Source organism: Lepidochelys kempii, chromosome 3 (assembly GCF_965140265.1).
Source record: "Lepidochelys kempii isolate rLepKem1 chromosome 3, rLepKem1.hap2, whole genome shotgun sequence".
Taxonomy (NCBI): domain Eukaryota; kingdom Metazoa; phylum Chordata; order Testudines; family Cheloniidae; genus Lepidochelys; species Lepidochelys kempii.
Window position 1 is genome coordinate 147,247,047 of NC_133258.1, and position 13,844 is coordinate 147,260,890.

The 13,844-nt window shown below is 38.6% G+C and overlaps 1 protein-coding gene across 3 annotated transcripts in view; it reads left to right on the forward strand.

Annotated features, from left to right (window-relative positions):
• The window catches only part of RASGRP3 (RAS guanyl releasing protein 3), a 104,842-nt gene that overhangs the window by 52,036 nt on the left and 38,962 nt on the right, over positions 1-13,844 (forward strand). For all 3 annotated transcript variants that reach the window (XM_073338433.1, XM_073338436.1, XM_073338434.1), the window contains exons 2-6: positions 166-357; positions 2,265-2,367; positions 3,043-3,105; positions 4,601-4,732; positions 5,907-6,054. In XM_073338433.1, coding sequence (XP_073194534.1) covers positions 288-357; positions 2,265-2,367; positions 3,043-3,105; positions 4,601-4,732; positions 5,907-6,054 — 516 coding nt within the window. In that variant the 5' untranslated portion in view covers positions 166-287. The remainder of the gene's footprint in view (positions 1-165; positions 358-2,264; positions 2,368-3,042; positions 3,106-4,600; positions 4,733-5,906; positions 6,055-13,844) is intronic.

Consider the following 13,844-nt stretch of genomic DNA (forward strand, 5'->3'; position numbering starts at 1 on the left):
TGTTAGTCTCTAAGGTGCCACAAGTCCTCCTTTTCTTTTTACTCTATGTTGTGTGAGGGGAAAAAAATCAGTCTACAAAAGGATGCACTAAACTGTAAACATTCTGTCTTCATAATGCAGCATTACAGTCCTATTGTGGTCATTTCCTTTGCTTTCTTTCTCCAGATTTTCCATGAAGCCTAGCTAAATACGCAACCAGCAATACATTGATAAGGCCCATGCAGCTGTGGACACATTCTTCTACGTGGTGAAAATGACTCTAATTTTTTGACAACGATTAAAGGACAATGGGGTCAAATATACTTGGGAAGGCTGCAACATTAGATGAACTTTTAAATACTTGCATTGAAATGTTTGGTATGATTCTTCAATCTTTTGTTTCATTGCTTGCTGTTCTTGAAATTCAACTACTATTATAAGCTCACCCAGGCTATTATCTTTTTCAGCTGATCATTCGTTTGGCAAACAAATTCCTCTTGCTGTGAAATTTTCCATGCTTGGCTCTTAGCCCAGAGGAAAACTTTTGTCTTGAAAAGTTTGAAGAAAATTCTTTCATCTGTCTAAGTGAGGGGGCGGGAGAGTCTCTCTTCTGTCCTCAAGGGTTCAAACTGTGTATTTTTAATAATATACATTACATAATACCAAAAAAGTTAATACATTTAACACAAGACAGATTGATAGAATGATTTAAAAGTGTGGGTCTGTATTAAGATTAGATAACTGTACAGTTGGATTGTTTTATGAATTTGCCTCTGATTTTTTACAAAAGAATAGGAATATATTTCTTGATGCACTGATTTATTTATTTTTTTGTTTTGCTGTATTGTTTACACTGGATCTTTTTCAATCTAGTGCTACTTCTGGAAGCTTTCCCCATGCATTGTGTAGTAATATGATTGCAGGTTCTCATTTTAATCAACCATTACCTATAGAACTTTCTATCATTTATGTGAGCCTGTTGCTAAGCATATAATTTACATACTTGGATGCCCTTATAGATTGTCATATATAGAAATGAATTCTAACCCTTTGAAAAAACAAAACAATGACCCCACATCTCAGGTCAGGAGCAATTATATTAACTCACAAATTGCTAGTTATAGTAAGAAAACAAATAATCATATTAGGACCTTTCATTTTATGGAACATGAATATACACCACCTCTTTCAACTTTAAAAGGTACTAGGCCTTAAGTGCTTTGATGAATTGAGGCCTTAATCAAAATGATTTTATTTAAAAACCATGTGACCACTTGGTTTGAATAAGGTTATAATTTGATTTCATTTTTGAGAGACAGAGCTTCTCACTGTCAGAGATGAAATCACTAAGCACCAGTTACTGCACCTGAATCTAAACAGACACACCACTGCATCCATGCACATCCAATTGCCAATTCTGGCCCTAAAATGGTGCAAATCCCATATAGGGTATACTTAACCAGAGATAGCAGAGGCCATTTACATTTTACATATTGGAATTATCATTCCTCCTTCCCTTTTCCCCCAAATACATACATACACTTCTCTTTTGAGTACTGAAGTCCATAATATGTGTGTGTGGTTCCCTTTCCTCTTTGTCCTGATTTACTCTGTTTTTCCAGTTATAGAGAATATTTAATGAAGAACTATTCTCCACTCCCCAGGTAGTCCCTCCCAATACATACACATTTGAGTGTGACATTTGGTTGTCATAGTCAGTTTTTATCAATGAATGACAAGATAAAGTGATCATCAGAAAATTCAAAATTTGGTACATCCAACTGAACTTCTAATTATAGTGTTTTACTAATCTAGAATTCTGGGCTTTGGGTGCATTTTAGGTAATGGGTTATTATAATCAGTTGGTATCAATTTTCTCTTGTGCAAAGCTTTCTTAAAAAAAATTCCACTTGGAGTTTGAAGAAGTTACTCATGTTGAAACAGCAACATTGCTATTTTGCCACTTTTTAAGTAATATTTAATAAAGGTTTTGGGGAAGGAAGTGAATATATATTTTCTTTCATTTTACACTGTTATTTAATAATTGATGTGCTACAACCATTGTAATTTCCTGACTCTCACTGCTAGAGGAGCATTTTACTTGTTATGTTTCTGTTCTGAAGATATTTTAATTAATAATGCACTGGATATATTTTCATTTTGAATATTAATACATCTGACTTCCCTTAAGAGAGGTAATAGATCATGGATATCTGGAAATTGGCTGATCTCTGCCCTTGAATAATGCATGTCATTTAACTTAAAATGGTGTCTCTATTTTACAGATAATAAAGGACATTTGGGCACCAGTCATTTGCCAAGAATGGTTCTTTTAATGCACCGGTGGTATCTGCCTTCCACAGAACTGGTTGGCAAACTTCTCTCCATATATCCTTTCAAAGATCCATATAGCCTAGCATTAGCACTTTGGAAGACAAACTGTGATAACATGTAAAGTCTGTGCATTAAACAGTAGTATTGGAGTGCCATCAGCATATAAGGCTCTTCAGCAGTTTATGGGTCTGGTCCAATGCCCATTGAAATCCTTTCAACTGATTACAATAGACTTTGGATCCGGTCTTTTATGAGCCTGCTGAAGTGTATTTTGAATTAGCTTTTGAGATGTACAAAAATATTTAAGGACACAGAGATACAAATAGAAGTTGGGCACTTTCCTCCCGTTGACTTTCTATGGGAGTTGCTTGCCTGGCACTTGTGCCTTTGAAAATCTCCTCTGTAATCATTCAGTATCTACTGATATCCTTGATTAGCCTGTACTGGTGGGAAATTATTTGTCCAGCAGAATATTCAGAAATAGTGTGTATTAGATGCATGTTTTTGCTAAGACAAATGGCAAATTGCCAAATTGGAAATACTGTCTATATTTTTCAGTGTGTTATCTCATCTCAAGGTATAGCACATTTTAATTTGGAGGAATAACATACAAAAATACTCTATCCTGTACAAAAGTGAAAACTCTCTAAACAAAACAAGACTGCTGCAGAGTAAAAAAAAAAAGTTACTGAAACCATGATCATGAAGCTTATTCTTTAACTAATCTACCTATAGAGATGCCAGTGGCGAAAAATGCAGTGAATTCCGCTTAAAAATCTGCTGTTTCATGAGGTAAAAATGCTGATTTTTTTTCACTGGGATTTGGTTTTTATAGCTCTGAATAGTCAATTTTTACAAATAATAAAAAATCCTAAACCAAGTCAGTCTACCCCTACTAATGCTTTCTCTTGGACTAGTTTACAAACATGGGGTTGGGGGAAAATCCTATTCAGAGCACAGTTATTCAACTAGGGTTATTCAGGTTTTTGAACACTTACACTGTATCAAGCTAAAGAGCTTACTGAAAACTCATGCTACAGTTTGACTGGTATTTGTTCTTTGAGGTTTAACACTCAGGCTAGATTGGCACAGCACGCAAAGCTGGGGGGAGTACGTCATAGTGTAATCTAGAGTGGTATAGAAAGATTGTCCCTGGATTGTTCACTTCAGTTCATGTGAACCCTAGATAATTCAAACCAAGGGTATGTCTTTGCAAAGCAAACAAACAAAAATGTGGGTTAACACAAATTAAAATAGCAATGAAGACAAGGCAACTTGACTTTTAACTTGGGTTAGCTGCTCAAGTTCAACACCCAGCTTCCTTATAGGCTTTAACTTGAGCTATTAACCTGAGTTAAAAGTCAAGTTGCCTTGTCTTCACTGCTATTTTAATGTGAATTAGCTAACCCATGTTAACATACTTATTTGCAATGAAATATACCCTAAGAGAAGATGTTTTAGCAACTTCAGTGATGCCCCAAGTATCTGGTATATAGGATCAGGAGAATGTATGGCAGGTGCTGCCTTGTCAAATTGGTAAAATTTTCTGACATCTTTACCTGAATATTGATCTAGTAAGGCCACCTCTGAACGGAACTGTTTGGTTTGGGTTTTTCTTTTTTCTTTTTTCAGTACAAGGTAAGGTGTGAATTTAAACAGATAGAGCTATGCTGGTTAACACCACCCTCCTGTAGCCCATCCCAATGTGGATGCTTGTGCTCCAGTATGAGGAGCTTTTTTTGGTGTAGCTTATCTTGCTTGGGAAGGCGTTAAGCTAAAGCCAAAAAAAACCCCACTTATACTGGAACAAAAGTGTCCTCATGGAATATTATACTGGCTTAACTGTATCTGTCTAAATTCACACTTTGGGAAAGCTTTTTCAGTATCAACCATATAGGCAAGGCCTTACACCTAAATGGAGAGTATATTTTGAAAGGTGCAAATGTCACTTAGGTGCCTAACTCCCATTAAAATGCACCTCAGAAGAATCCCACTGTGTTCCACTGAAGGGAATGTGCTAACTCGGGGAAAGTATGCAATAAGAGGCGTTTGCATATGTATCATTGTCCTCTGTTGGATGAAGCATGTCAGGATTTGTCAAGCATACTCGTTCAGTTACTGGAAGAACTAGTGGTGGGACTGCTGTTTACCACATTTGTGACTTTGGATCGCCAATGATTTCTTCTGAGTGCCATGTGAATGGTGGCTGAGTAATCATGGCATGCATCTATGCAGCCACAGAATGTTATGTCTGGATCTTTGCATAACCTTTCTCCCATAATTTCAGGTACTGGATTTTGGAATTTCCAGCAGAATTTAACTTGGATCTTGGTTTGATTCGTCTGACTGAGGAGTTCCGGGAAGTAGCCAGCCAGCTTGGTTATGAGGAACACGTCCACCTTATTGACATCTCCAGCATGTAAGAATATAATTTGTCAGGTTCCACAGGCACCTTTCTTTCCATATTTTGTAACACCAGAGCCCTTACTCTGTACAGAATGCACTATGTGATATTGAGGATCCCATTTTGGTTTAAAGGGACGGTATAGTGAGCACTGGGAAGTAATTCTCAAAAAGATGATGATCTCTCCAAAACCGAAATAAAGTTCTAAAACACCAAATACCATTTGGGATAATATAGACTGGCAAGTGTCACATATTTTGAATTGTAGTGAAGAAGAATTGCTGCATTTTTATATAAATATGAATATAAACTGTTCCTGGTTCTATATGTTGCAAAGCTCATGCCAGATATGTAAAGAATACTATGTTTCTTTTGCAAGAAATTTTCACATTTGAGATTTCATTCTAATTTGGAACAAAAACAAAGTTAAAATCTTGGCATTTCCCACAAAATAGAAATTCCAGTTCCTCACTAGTTCTAGGATTTAGCTACCTAACTCCCATGGACATCCAAAAGTTAGGAGGCTTAGTCCTAGTGCTTTGTTTTTGAAAAGGGGTTCCTAAATATCTACATCATACTAGAATAAAATAATAGCATTTCAATGGTGCATCTCTACAGCAGCCAAATATAAAGGATGGGCCTGTGGAGGAACAACAAAACACACACATGCAGACAAAAGTTCAGTAAAGCGAGTATATGTGAAGCTCAGTTGTATGTCAGCAGAGCAAAGTACTCTCCTAGCTGTCATATGTAGTTCACAGATGCCCTTTCTTCTTTTTTTCCATTTTTCAGGGCTTGTAGTCTTCCAGATATAAACAAAACAAAAACACACCACACATTTGACATTATCCAATTTTTGGTCTGAATTTGATCTTAGATGAAATGTAGCCATTAGGTCCTATTGAATTAGGTGATACAGTGTAACACAGAATAAAGAATTGTTCTTGAGTGCCAGATATATAGCTCTACTGCTATACATCAGTTCAGATAGTACCTATTAAGTTCATATAATCTATTGCAAACTGGAAGAGATCTTTCTATTCTGAATGTTCACAATATGCTGGATGTCATAGTTCAGGGAACTCTTGATCAGTTTCTTGGTTAACTTTATTCTGTATGCCCAGATTACAGTTCACATGAGTTTTTTGCATGGACAGGATCTGCTGATTGTACCTCTTTTCTGTTGCAGTCCCTCCTATGACTGGATGAGAAGAGTCACACAGAGGAAAAAAACTTCCAAGAAGGGAAAAGCCTGCCTGTTGTTTGACCACCTGGAACCCGTTGAATTAGCTGAACACCTCACTTTTCTGGAGCATAAATCTTTTAGAAGGATTGCTGTAAGAAGCCTACAACTTCTTGTTTCACTCAGTTATAATCTGACCAGAGCTATATGCTTAAACTGAGAGAGTTTGCCAGCTTTAACATTTATAACACTTTTATGTTGTACCCCATTTAATTGTAGCAAATATTTATAACACCTGGGAGGAGGAATCAAGTGGGGTCCCGCAGGGTTCTGTCCTGTGTCCAGTACTGTTCAATATTTTCATTAACAACATGGATGATGGAGTGAAAAATATGTTTATAACGTTTGCGGGTGACGCTAAAATGGGAGGGATTGCAAACACTTTGGACAGGATTAGAATTCAAAATAACCTTGATTGGACAACTGGTCTGAAATCAATATGATGAAATTCAATAAAAACAAGTGCCAAGTACTGCAATTATGAAATACACAATGGGAAATAACGGGCTATGCAGCAGTACTGCAGAAAAGGATCTGGGGGTTAAAGTGGATCACAAATGGAAACTGAACCAGCCATATCATGTTGTTGCGAAAAGGAAAATGTCCATTCTGGGATGTATTAACAGGAGTGTCATATGTAAAACACAGGAGGTAATCATTCCACTCTATTTGGCAATGGTGTAAGGCCTCAGCTGGAGTACTGAATCTGGTTTGGGACACCACACTTTCAGAAAGATGTGAACAAATTGGAGAGAGCCCAGTGGAGGGCAACAAAAGTAAGAAGTTTAGAAAACATGCCCTTAAGGAAAGGTTGAAAGTACTGGCCATTGTGATCATCTAGCCTGACCTCCTATATAACACAGGCCGTAGAAGTTCCCCAAAATCATTCCTAGAGCATAGCTTTTAGAGAAACATCCAATCTGGATTTAAAAATTGTGTGTGATGGAGAATCTACCACAACCCTTGGGGAGAGTAATTAACCATTGGAACTATTTACCCTTAAAAATTTATGCTTATTTCCAGTCTGAATTTTTCTGGCTTCAACTTCCAGCCATTGGATCATGTTGTTATCCTTTCTCTGCTAGATTGATGACCCCATTATTACATATTTGTTCTCGATATAGATACTTATAGACTGTTATTAAGTCACCCCTTGACCTTCTTTGTTAGACTTGAAATTCTCAATATATTTAGTTTATCTCTGCAAGGCATGTTTTCTAATCCTTTAATCATTCTCATGGTGTTTCTCTGAACCCTCTCCATTTTATCAATATACTTCTTGAATTGTGGGTACCAGAACTGGATACAGTATTCCAGCAGTGGTAGTATCAGTGCCAAATACACAGGTAAAAATAACCTCTCTACTTCTACTTAAGATTCCACTCTTTATGCATCCCAGGATCGCATTAGCTCTTTTGGCCAGAGTCACACTGGGAGCTCATGTTCATCTGATTTATCTACCATAGGGTTGCCAAATTCGGTTGGACGAATTCCGGGAGATTTCATCACATGACATAATCTTTAATTAAAGATTGATCTTTAATTCCTGGAGACTCCAGGATAATCCTGGAGGGTTGGCAACCCTAATCCACCATGACCCCCAAATCATTTTCAGAGTCACTGCTTCCCAGGATAGAGTCCTGCATCCGTAAGTATGGCCTACATTCTTTGTTCCTAGACATATACGTTTACATTTAGTCATATTAAAAAGCATATTGTTTGCTTGCACCCAGTTTGCCAAGTGATCCAGATTGCTCTGAATCAGTGACCTTAATTATTTACCACTCCCCCACTGTTCAGAGAAGAGACAGCTGCAGGGGGACATAAATTCTTCAAATATGTAAAATGTTATGCAGAGGATGATGATTACTTCTTGTTCTACCCTCAGTAGACATGGAGAACAAGCAATCAGCCTAGTTTGCAGCAAGGGAGGTTGTGGAAGTGCCATCCAAGAAGGTTTTTAAGAACAGGTTAGACTAACACCACTCAGGGATGGTCTAGGAGTACTTAATTCCGCCTTACTGTGGGAGCGGGGACTATATGACCTCTTGAGGTTCTTTCTTGGTCCTACACTTGCGTGATTCTAGTATCACATCTCATCATTCATAATCATTCAAAGGTTGGATCAATACTTCATTATATTTTCATGAGTTATAACTTTTACCATAAAAAAATTAATCCTCTGCAGTAATTCTGAGTGAGGGCTACAACCATGAGCAAGGATTTGTTTTGACCAAACTTAAAATAACAAATCAGTGCCTTTTGTTTCTTGGGGAAATATTTAACTAGTGATCAGCAACCCTCAAAGGCTTTGTTTCAGATGGAGCCTAGAGCTCATCTGACCCCCGCACTCCCAACCTCCTCACCTTCTGAAACACTATTCTTTCATTCTCCTGGCTTCATTTCCCTCTCCCTGATTCCCTGGAGATCCTCCTATCTTCTCAACTCCCTTTTCTTTGCATTGTCAATAGGCTTCTGCCTTAGCTATTGCATTATGGGAATAATTCCATTGTGATGCTCATCCTTACACATAGTTACTAGCTGATTTCAATTTTGCCGGTTCCAGTGTTTCCCCCAGAATTTGTAGTTCTCCCTACTCTCCCACCTCTGAATTCAGAGAAACCTCAGAATTTATGTGCTGAAGGGAGTGGCTTCTCTCCACCACCCACCCAAGTTCTCAATTGCTGAGAAGAGGAGAAAAAGAGTCAACACTCCCTATTTTGGGGACAACTGTTCATTATCTTGATATAAACAAGATAAAAGGTATCCAGCTATTATGGTGATTAGTGATTCATAAATGTGCTCATCCACTGGGTGACTTGATTTTTGCTCCATGATGCATAAGAGAGGTGAAGAAAAGGGCCATTGTTAAGACTTCTTAGTTCTTAAAACATATTGCAAATTTTCTTCTCTTTTAGTTCTTGATTTATGGACTGCAATGTTTATGGATAACTTTCCAGCATTGTACTCTTAAAGGGAAACTGTTGGGGTTGGTAGGCCCTAAATTTGATCCCTACATTTGCTCTAATTCCTCCACCACACAAAACAAAATCTTGGATCCCAAATGCTTAAACTAGTAGTGTAAGCATAAGTGTGCTGCGTTGGCAGAGCAGCTGTTGTATTGGTCTCTATCAGCTCACTCTGCAGATCTTGCTAATATGTAGTATTTTACTAAATTGCAAAAACTGATTAAACCCTACAGCAAGATGATATTGTTCCCAAGGAGCTAGGCAAGATGGCACTAAGGAGGGCTTGTGCTGAAAGACAGTAATGGCTGCTACAAAGCCAGATGTAAAAGATCTCCTTGGAGCTGATGGTTGGAGGAGAATAACCTCAGTAGAAGTGGGAACTGAGGAAAATTCAAACCTACTCACCTTTCTTGATCAGAGTCATACATCTGGAACAAAAGGAGGAGATTCTTCAGACAAAATTGGATGACAATTAAAACAGAGACCAGAGGAACAATATTAGAATTAAATGTGTTCAAGAACCTCAGAAAGGGTAACCCAGTTTTGTATGTACCAACACTAATTAAAAATCTGTTAAACCTGGATTCAACTAGTGAAGTGTCCATAGACAAAGCTGTCATGACTGTAGCTCTTCTAGTAGTAAACAGAAACTATCCCAGAGTATGGTTTCCAGATTCCATTATTTTCAGCAGAAAGATGGTGTTATGAGGAAGATCAGGGAAATGAAAGAAATCTTTGTTCCTTGATTCTTCAAGAGAGGGAAACAAAATGAGGAAAAGAAACAGGTATAATTGGGGTTTCTCTTTTAAATCATTACATTAATTCAAAGTAAACTTTACACTATTCTGCATGTGAAAAAATGGGGAGGAATTTGAGCTGAAGAACCTCAGAAAGGGTAACCCAGTTTTGTATGTACCAACACTAATTAAAAATCTGTGAAGAATAAATGATAATGAACTGTATAATGCAGGGCCCAGTGAAAACATGGAGGAAGAGGAAAGGCTTTCTGGTAGATGGCAATGCCAAAAAACAGGGGGATGGCTTTTTCAATTTTATATATATATATGAAAGTTTTGTGGCATTCCCAGAACAGGGACTCTTCAGACCTGCAGGAATGGTGGCTATGTTGGTGGTTGATATTTGAAATCAGACAGTTACACTAATAGCTAATGCCTCTGTTTGAATTTACTAGCTCGGATACTTCTCCATAACTAGTTAGGCTTTTTAGGATTCAGGACTGAAGTCAATTAAACTTACATTTTCTTTCTGGCATGATACAGAAGTTAAAGAGGGTGTTAACTGCGAGCTGTTAATTTTTAAATAAAGGTTAGATTGGTTACTAGTAAGTAATAAGGGTGGCAGCACACTGACAATTAAAAGGGACTACGGGGTGGGTGGAAGGGCAGCCTTGTGAAGATGGAGGTTGATAGATAAACTTAGTCCACTGGGCTCTGCACAAGGCCTCCTATCTGACTCTCAGAGGAGCAGTCAGAGAGTTGTCACAGAGAAGCAGATAGCTGGTATGTGGGGGCAACATATATAACTCCACTGAATTTGTTGTAATTCTCAATCTGTCCAGGAAAGTCAAACTACTTCTTTATTTTGGAGGGTTCACAGTGGAATAAAGGCATAAAAATACAGATAAGGGGAGGAAAAGGAGACTGGAGATTGTTTAAACAAAGAGAAGATCTGAAAGCTTCTGAGCAGCATCTGTGAGATATTGGGTACCTTCAGCACTGAAGTGTCTGATAATACACGGGTGTACTAGGAGGCCATCTGATGGCCTAAGCAATTCCTTATCATTAGTCTGATAAAAAGGCATTCTGGCCTGGTATCCTGAGGAGTATTGTACTTAAATTACAGTAAGGCCATAATCTGCCAGAGACCCATTTTTATGGGACAATTGTGGGCGGGGGAGGGAACTTCCAAAAATTCAGGTAAGTAAAACACTTACTAACGGTAGCTCTTCTGTAAAGTAGTATCTATGAACATTAAAGGATTGACTATCATCAAAGAGAGCAAGCCCTGGAAGAACTCAGACTAAGGCTATGTGTACACTTGGATTCCCAGCTCAAGGAGACATACTCGCACTAGCTCAGCTCAACCTTGGGCACTAAAAACAGAAGGTAACTGCAGGAATGCTTGCGGCACTGCAGGGGGGAAGGGAGGCGGTTAGCTGTTCTGAGTACATGCTTGTCAGAGACCCTAGGCACAAACTCAGGGCGACTAGTCCATCCCACCACTTGTGGCACACGAGTCCTCCTTTTCTTTTTGCGAATACAGACTAACACGGCTGCTTCTCTGAAACCTGTGTGTTAGTGCAATCAGAGCTAACACGAGTGTGTCTCCTTGAGCTATGAAACACAGCCCAGGCCCCAAGTGTAGACATACCCTATCCTGTACAGAAAGTTCTTATTGGAATAAATGTGATAAAAATAAAAAATTGGGAAAGATATAGGTGCTGTGTCTAATTTCAGTGAAATTCTTTCTCCCTCGACGTCAATGTCAAAACTCCCATTGATAGCCATGGAACTGGGATTTCACTCTTTATGTCAACAATGCCATCTGTCAGCATGCTGGAGAGGAATTCACTCTAGGGAAAGGAAATTGTTGTATTCATGCCCTCATAAGTGTAGCATGATAAGAGAACATTTCTTTAATATATATTTGATGGCAGAATGTTATCTCCTCAGCAAAAAATTAAAAGAAAAATATGAAGAACGGAAGGGGATTAATTGTGGGGAAAGACAAAGACTCATAGACTTTAAGGTCAGAAGGAACCATCATAATAATCTAGTCTGATCTCCTCAATAGTGCAGGCCACAGAACCTCACCCACCTAGTCCTGTAATAGACCCCTAATCTCTGTCTGAGTTACTGAAGTCCTCAAATTATGGTTTAAAGACTTCAAGTTACATAGAATCCCCCATTTACAGTAGTTTAAACCTGCAAGTGACCCATAACCTATGCTGCAGAGCAAGGTGAAAAACCCCCAGGGTCTCTGCCAATCTGACCTGGGGGAAATTGTTTCCCAACCCCCAAAATGATCATCAATTAGACCCTCAGCACATGGGTAAGACCCCCAGCCAAACACCTGGAAAAGAATTCTCTGTAGTAACGTAGAGCCCTCCCCATCTAGTGTCCCATCACCAGCAATTGGAGATATTTGCTGTTAGCAGTCACAGATCAGCTACATGCCATTGTAGGCAGTCTCGTCATACCATCCTGTCCAAAAACTTATCACGCTCAGTCTTGAAGCCAGTTAGGTTTTTTTCGCCCCCACCGCTACCCTTGGAAGGCTGTTCCATAACTTCATTCCTCTGATGGTTCGAACTCTTCACCTAATTTCAAGCCTAAACTTATTGATGGCCCATTTATATCCATTTGTTCTTGTGTCCACACTGGTGCTTAACTTAAATAACTGCTCTCCCTCCCTGGTATTTATCCATGTATTTATAGAGAACAATCATATCTCCCCTCAACCTTGGTTTGGTTAGGCTAAACAAGCCAAGTTATTTAAGGTAGGGTTTCCATTTCTTGGATCATCCTAACAACCTTTCTCTGCCCCTGTTGCAGTTTGAATTCATCTTTCTTAAACATGGGAGACCAGAATTGCACACAGTATTCCAGATGAGGTATCACCAGTGCTCTGTATAATGGTACTAACACTTCCCTGTCTCTACTGGAAATACCTCGCCTGATGCATCCTTGGACTGCATTAGGCTTTTTCATGACCACATCCCATTTGAAGCTCATAGTGATCCTGTGGTCAACCAATACACCAAGGTCTGTCTCCTCCTCTGTCACTTCCAACTGATACATCCCCAGCTTATAGCAAAAATTCTTGTTAGTTTCTAAATGCATGAACTTGCACTTTGCACTGTTAAATTTCATCTTTTATTCCAGTTTACAAGGTCATCCAAATCTTCTTGTATAATACTTGTTCTCCTCCGTATTGGCAATACCGCCCAGATTTGTGTCATCTCCAGATTTTATTAGCACACTCCCACTTTTGTGCCAAACCTTAAAAAAATGTTTTTAAAAAATTGACATTAATCACAGTGTTAAATAAGATTGATCCCAAGACCGATCTCTGAGGAACTCCAGCCAGACAGTTCACCTTTCAGTAGTACCTGTTGTACTCTCCCCTTTAACCACTTCCTTATCCACCTTTCAATTCTCATATTAATACTCATCTTCTCCAGTTTAACTGACACAGTTCCACATGGGAAATTATTTAATGCCTTACTGACATCCAGGGAGATTAGATATACTGCATTTCCTTTGTCTAAAAAATCAGTTATCTTCTCAAAGAAGGAGATCAGGTTGGTCTGGCATGATCTACCTTTTGCAAAATCATGTTGTATTTTATCTTAATTACTGTTCACCTCTATGTCCCTGCCTACTTCCTCTTTCAAAATTTGTTCTAAGACCTGGCATACAATTGAGGTCAAACTAACAGGCCTGTAATTTCCTGGATCACCTTTTTTTCTCTTTCTTAAAAATAGGAACTATATTTGCAGTTCTCCAGTCAGAGGCTATGACCCCCAAATGTACAGATTAATTAAAAATCCTTGCTATTGGGGTTGCAATTTCATGTACCATTTCCTTTACTATTCTTGGATGGAGATTATCTGGGGCCCCCACAATTTAGTCCTATTATGCTTTTTGCGTTTGAATTCCACCATGGCTCTGATAATTTCTACCTCCATATCCTCATTCCTATTAGCCACCCTGCCACTACCCCTAAACTCGTCATTAGCCTTATTAAAAGCTGAGGCAAATATTTGTTTAGGTCAGTGGTTCTCAACCAGGGGTATGCGGAGGTCTTCCAGGGGATACATCAACTCATCTAGATATTTTGCCTAGTTTTACAACAGGCTACATAAAAAGCACTAGCACAATCAGTACAAACT